At 41.4% G+C, this 7,044-nt stretch overlaps 1 protein-coding gene across 1 annotated transcript in view; it reads left to right on the forward strand.

The window, feature by feature from the left end:
- LOC147034938 (transmembrane protease serine 2-like) overlaps window positions 1–7,044 on the forward strand; it is a 115,691-nt gene that overhangs the window by 44,327 nt on the left and 64,320 nt on the right. Inside the window, exons 4-5 of the mRNA XM_085891513.1 lie at window positions 785–904; window positions 3,833–3,962. Of these exons, the coding sequence (XP_085747639.1) occupies window positions 785–904; window positions 3,833–3,962 (250 nt within the window). The remainder of the gene's footprint in view (window positions 1–784; window positions 905–3,832; window positions 3,963–7,044) is intronic.

Below are 7,044 nucleotides of genomic sequence, written 5' to 3' on the forward strand. Positions count from 1 at the left end.
TGTCCACCCAGCAGAAACCTGGGGAGGGATGGGAGCACAGAAAGAAAAGAGATGAGGCAGAATAAGGCAGAGTCCACTGACCTGTCTGTGATGGGAAAGTGATAGGCCCATAAACTCATTCTCAGCATGAAAGATTCTAATGATCTTGGAGGCTTTGGTTTCTATGGCATCAAGCTGAGGAAAGTGTGAGGCAGGGAAGCCAGCCCAGATGGGAGAGCAGTACTCCATCAAGCTCCGGATGAAGGTCTTGTAGGTAAATCGGAGTTCAGGCATGTCAAGGAAAGACCTTGCACAATTAGTGGGGCAACTTAGCATAACAATTGTGCCTTTTGTGAGGAAAGCACCAAATTTGGCACACTAGTAGCCTATCATATTATGAACAGATTTGGATATTTGGCCATCTCAAATTCAGCCGCTGATGGCTGTGGCAGCCATTTACCACTGCCATGGAAAATTTTGAGATTGCTCAATATCCAAATCTGTTCATAATATGTTAGGCTACTAGTGTGCCAAATTTGGTGCTTTCCTCACAAAAGGCACAATTGTTATGCTGTATTTAGCTAAGTTGCCCCACTAAATGGAGGATGCCAAGATAGCGACTGGCTTTGGAAGCCAAACTTTGAAATGTGTTTTGCCCAATAATTGTTCCTAAAATGAACTGATTCGATATTTGTTCAAAATAAATTATTTATTTGAATGCTATGTAACTTGTGCTGTTCATTATATGTAACAAATTTTTTAAGTAACATCACTGAGATTTTTTTAAATGTTTTTTTCTTTGCAGTTACACAGCGAGCCAGCCCCGAAAGTACTGAAGGGGTGGATGTATATTTGGCAAATGTACAACCAAACCAATTCTGCAATGGAATGGACGAAAACCAAGGACTGGATGAACTCGGATGTGGTCTGTCTTTCATTCAGCAGATGAGAACATTAAATGTTAAACAGCAGTACGATGCTGGTAATGATGTAAACTTTCATAAATCCACTCCATTCCAGAATACAAAAATAACTAGAATGGCACTCGGTCGAGGGCAAACCTCCGCCCCGCAATGCCTGATCCACAAGAACATATCGGGCCCAATACATTTTTGAGATATCGTGCTATGTATCGTTTTTGGCCCCATCTCTCAATGGTGAGAATCACTTTAATAATTATCAGATCTGGATCCCGATGGGATCTTCACCAAAATTGAATCAATACTTCCTTGTCACACACCCAACATGTCCACCAAGTTTTGTCCGAATCTGTCCAAAACTTTTTGAGATATCGTGCTATATATAATTTTTGGCCCCATCTCTCAAAAGTGAAGAATCGATTCAAGAATTCTAGTAGTCAGATCCGGATCCGGATATTCACCAAAATCTAATCAGTTCGTCCTTTTCACGCACCGAACCAGTCCACAAAATTTCCTCCGAATTCGTCAACAACTTTTTGAGATATCCTGCACACACACAAACAAATAATCAAACAAGCCGGTCTGCGGCGATGGGTCGCCGAGCATTGAAACTATAAGATATAGAGCAAAATGGATGTCATATAGCGGATAGGGAATCACCTTAAGATTATGCATATCAAATCTCATCCAGTTCCATCTCCTGATAACTACTCGGTACCCATTTGAAAGAAAAGTACCGAAAATGCGGTTTGAAATCGGAAATCCCCAAAGTTCGAAGGGGTGCTGTGGGTGAACGAAGATCTAAATCGAAAATCCGGCTTGATTGTTTGTGCACAATGTATTCCAGACGATTGGTGTTAATTTTCATGACCATCCGACCATAACCCTAGGAGGAGTAGCATTTGGCACGAAGGCACCTCCAGCTCTCGCATATTATCGATGTTTGCACTAATTGACCTTTGACCCCTGACCGAAGCAAATTGCTCAATATGTCCTGAAGCAAAGTTGTAGTACTAATTGAGTACCATAAACCTGCAAAGTTTCATTCGTATCGATGCACTCATCTGGTCGCTTGGGGGCCTTCAATTTTCGCCAATTTTCACACATACCCTAATTCTAGGGGGTACTGCAGGTAAAGTATTCCATATATCACAAAAACCGGAATAGATTTGATAGAGCATCACGTATAGATCATTCGTGCCAAATTTCATAACCCTACATGGGATAATGGCTCTCAGAATTGATTTCGCATGAACGGTACCGATTTTGAAGGTTTTTTGGTTGTTGCTAGGGAACCAAAGCGTCCCTAGCAACCATCACAATTTCCAAAGCACGAGGTCATAAGATGTACCTACCACCCGAGTTTGGTCAAAATCCGCCCACGTTTACTCCCAATTATGCTGATGACAAACGAACAAACATCCAAACAAGCAGACAGAATTACTGACAATAAGGGGGACCTATTTTGGCGACCCATCAAACAGACAAACACAGAAAGAGGTGAAAACATAACCTCCTTCACCTTCGGTGGCAGAGGGAATCAGCCATTCCTCGATAGTTTCCTCTGCTGGGTAGTGTATTTCACAGCAAAGACTCAATCATTAAGAAGCGGAAGATATAAGGTACCACCAAGACCCTGCCTTGATCAGGCTGTCCCTCCAAACCGGATGACAAAACAAGGAGTTGTTCGTAGAAGGCACCAAGAGGCCAATGGCAACGTTTAAAGAGCTCCATGTCTTTACGGAAAAGACTGCTCACTGTGTGCATTTCTCAATAATATTCCAAGCACTATACAAGTCTGGGCTGTATGGTAGGGTGGCAAGAAAGAATCTATAAATCAAAAAAGCCTAACTTGAGTCCCAGTTGAGGAATGCATAAATCCACTCTGGAGATTCTGAAGCCATGTGGCAAAAGTTTTTGTGGTCTGACTCAACTAAGATGGAACTTTTTGGCCGCAATTCAAAATGTTATGTTTGACGCAAACCGTACAGCACATGACCCAAAGAGCACCATCCCTACTGTGAGGTATGGTGGTGGCAGCATCATGTCATGGGGAAGTTTCTCATCAGCAGGGATTGGGGCACTTGTCATGCTACAAGGGAAAATGGATGGAGCAAAGTACAAAAAAATCCTCGGAAAACCTGCTGCCCCCTGCAAGAAAGCTGAAATCTGGACGGACGTTCAGCTTTCAGCATGATAACGACCCGAAGCACACAGCCAAAGCTTCACTGGAGTGGTTAAAAAACAAAAAGATAAATGTCCTTAAGTGGCCCAGTCAGAGCCCCAACATAAATCCAATCGAAAATCTGTGGCATGACTGGGATTGCTGTCCATCAATGCTCCCTATGCAACTTGAATGAGCTTGAACAGTTTTGTTTGGAAGAATGGGCAAATATTGCCCAATCAAGTTGTGCAAAGTTGGCAGAGAACTATCCCAACCGACGCGCAGCTGTAATTGCTGTCAAACGTGCTTCCACCAAGTATTAACTCAGGGGAGTGGACACTTGTCCAACCAAGATATTCCAGTTTTGTATGTTTTGTTAATTTTTTGATATTTGTAGAATTTATTTATCAATTGGAAGTTGTGGGTTACGATGTGTAAATAAAGGTGGAAAAAAGTCTGATTTAATGCAATTTAATTCCAGGCCATGAGGAAACAAAAGGTGAAAATTTTGAAAGCGGGTGTACACTTTCTATAGGCACTGTTTCTATCTGTGCGTATGTGTATGTATATGTATATATATGTATATATATATATGTATATATATATATATATATATATATATATATATATATATATATATATATATATATACACATTCACATATATATACATACATATACATATTCATACATATAGTTGAAAATGTCATCAAATTTGGGCAAGCATTATCCTAAACCTCCTGTTTTTCTTCATTTTTATAATTTGATAGTGCGCATCAGTGATAAGACCAAAGTGCTTCAAGTGTATAACCACAATCAGCGCACCTGGTCTACTGTTTGTGCGGACAACTGGCAGGAGGCGGATGCTTTATTGGCATGCAAGCAGTTTGGCTTTAAAAAGTAAGTCTCTCCATTTCATTTTCTTTCTCATTATTGTTTGGAAAATTACTCCATGTAATATTATTTTAGCCAGTCATTTTTCTGTCGAGTGAACTATGAAATGTTTTTATTTTTATTTTGAAGAATTAAGGTGTTATTACTCAAGCCGTGGCTGGAGGCCAAACACTGTGTTGAGCTCATCCAACGTGTGGGTTTGTCAGTTTGTCAGCAGAATCCCTCGACAACATTTCGAGCTATAATTCCTTATTTAGTTCAGAGCTTAATTCTGTGAATGTCTGGGAAGAGTTCACCTTTGAGATGACAAGGAAAAATATCAAAGGAAATTTTGTGGAAGATTGTATTTACTCATGCCACAGCCACATACCAGCTTGTGAGTGTTGCGAAATTCGCATTTGGCAATTCTCGCTGCTCATAGTGTCAAGTTATTCTGCCGACAATGAGGCAAACACACAGATGCTTTGACTCACAAATCACAGAACTTACTGAGCAGAGACAGGGAGCTCATCAAATGAGTAAGTTTGGCACAAAAAGCTCAAGAGACTCGAGTTGAGAGGGAGATGTGATTTTCACAGGTCAGGCAATCTCTATTCAGATCAACAGCCGCCATGACCAAGGAGCAGAAACAGCTGACACAAACAAGGGATAGAAAGTCAATGTCATAAGTCAGAGTAAATGAGACAATTGTGGAGCAAGACACGATCATTTTTCAAAAGGTACCATCAAAGCTATACACAAATATAAACATACACCCTATCTTAGAAATTGTCTCCCCATCCCTGTATGGTGTTTTTTTTTTATCCAAGCACTTAAGAAATATCTCGATTTGTTCTCTCAAGATCTCAAGAAATATCTCGGCTAAATTTGCCAAGCAGTTTTCGATCTTTAAACTGGAGGTAAAATGAATTGCAAAATCCAACATTCAGTTATTGATGTAAAATGCATCTCCGCCTCTGTGGCGGTGTTCAGACCTATCAAAATGGAGGAGACAATAACTGGGGAGAAACACTGAGGAGTCAGTGACTTCCTGTGGGTGGAAGGATTCTATTAACCAGATGATGTGTAGTTTATTTTCAGCAGCCTGGATTGGGAGATCCATTTTGTTGAGGCAGAGGCCTCATATGTTGGAGGTCCACAGAGTTTGGGACAGGGGAGAATTGTTAGTGTGCAAGAATGTAGAAAGTGGGTAGGGGGGAGTTTGTGAAGGGGTCGGGGAACTTGGAGAGGGGTTGGGACAAGGGGGAAGCTGAGTAAGAAATTGGTGGCGTGAAACTGGGGTGACCTGTAGAGGGGTGGCAGGGCGAACGATGAGCGGGGAGGGGGGAAGGGTGAGAGGATGCTTGGTGGGTGCAGGTCAAGGGGGAAAATTGGAGGGCATGGTGTGTGAGAAATTGGAGGAATGGTGTGTGTGTGTTTCTGGGAAGGGGCAGGGCCAGGGAGAAGCTTGGTAGAAGTGGGACGAGTCAGAAGCTGTGAGGAGGTTAGGGTGATTGAGACTTAGAAAGTGGGATCATGAGGTGGATGGATGATGAAGAGGGGGAAAAAAAGAGAAGTGGTGGGTTCAGAGGACTTGAGTGTGTAGGACATGCATGGCAAGGGGTGAGGTACTGATGTGGAGGATGTGGAGGGGTTTGGTACCATCATTGAATGTGAAGGAGAGTTGATGGTCATGTGCAGTCAACTTTTGCAGACTGGACTTCTCATGATCCCCATTTCAGATACATGAAGACAGACATCACACACGAAGTGAAATGAGGGGTCATTGAAGGCATGGGGAAAGATCATGCTGTAGGTATGGAAGGACAGTCGATGAACCAAGTGATTTTGAGTTTGACAGGTTGGGAAAAGAAACCTGTGAAGAAGAAGAGAAAGAATAAAAGGATTAGATTGAGATGAAGAAGAACATGTGGGGTGTTCCTGATGGGGAGATAGGGCAAATGAAGCATTTTAAAATGTGATTAAAAAAATTTCAAGTAAGAGGCAAATGAATTCACTTCGTAAATTCCATTGAACCTGATAAAATTAGCCACGGTAATGCTGTGCAGGGATGTTACCAGGACCGAATCATCAGCCTGAATAGTGGGGCAACTTAGCATAACAATTGTGCATTTTGTAAGGAAAGCACCAAATTTGGCACACGAGTAGCCTATCATATTAAGAACAGATTTGGATATTGGGCCATCTCAAAATTTTGATCACAGTGGTACATGGCTGCCACAGCCATCAGCGGCTGAATTTGAGATGGCTTAATATCACAAATCTGTATATAATATGATAGGAAACTAGTGTGCCAAATTTGGTGCTTTCCTCACAAAATGCACAATTGTTATGCTATATTTAGCTAAGTTTCCCCACTAGAGTGCTTAATGGTTCATACACCCGACGTATTTGAGCAGAAGTATCCTGCACATATCAGATGTAAACGACAGCATTGATTGTTGTTAGTTCAATCGGAGGAATGTTCGTTTATTAGGGAGGTATTGAGAATAGAAGGAATAAAGGATGAAGTAAGGAAGGAAATAACAGATTTAGTTCATGATTTTGTGGATTTAAATTTGTTTGTTTTTAACCCGTGGGGTCTTCCACCCCTCGGGGTCTTGGCGCCGCTCGCGTTCTCTCTTTTCTTGTGCACAGTTCATTTGAACGTCTATTTCTCCATTATTCGTGAACAGAATTCGATGAAAATTGACAGGCATATAGTAGATACATATGTGCATGCAATAACTGAACGCAAAGTGCAATTGCGGCATTTCTGGCTTAGGAACGGCCCATTTTGGCCCATTTTCTTAAAATTGTTATTTCTCGGTTATTAGTAGATGGAACCGAACCAAACTTGACAGGTATATTCTAGAGACCATTCCCCAGGCAATAACTGAGCACAAAGTGCGATTCTGGCCCTTTGGGCTGAGAAACGGCCCTTTCAGCCCATTTTCTGAAAATTATTGTTCAAAAAAAAAGTTAAATTTGCTGGGTGATGCCCAATGCACAATTAAATCGCAAATGAAGATATGAAACTAGCCTCACTCTTGTGAGGTGTTCTGGTTTCTTTTTATGATGCGATGAAAATCTTATCAAATTTCAAAAC

The sequence above is a fragment of the Eptatretus burgeri genome, chromosome 1 (assembly GCF_056783735.1).
Source record: "Eptatretus burgeri isolate ZD-2024b chromosome 1, Ebu_testis_v1, whole genome shotgun sequence".
Taxonomy (NCBI): Eukaryota; Metazoa; Chordata; class Myxini; order Myxiniformes; family Myxinidae; genus Eptatretus; species Eptatretus burgeri.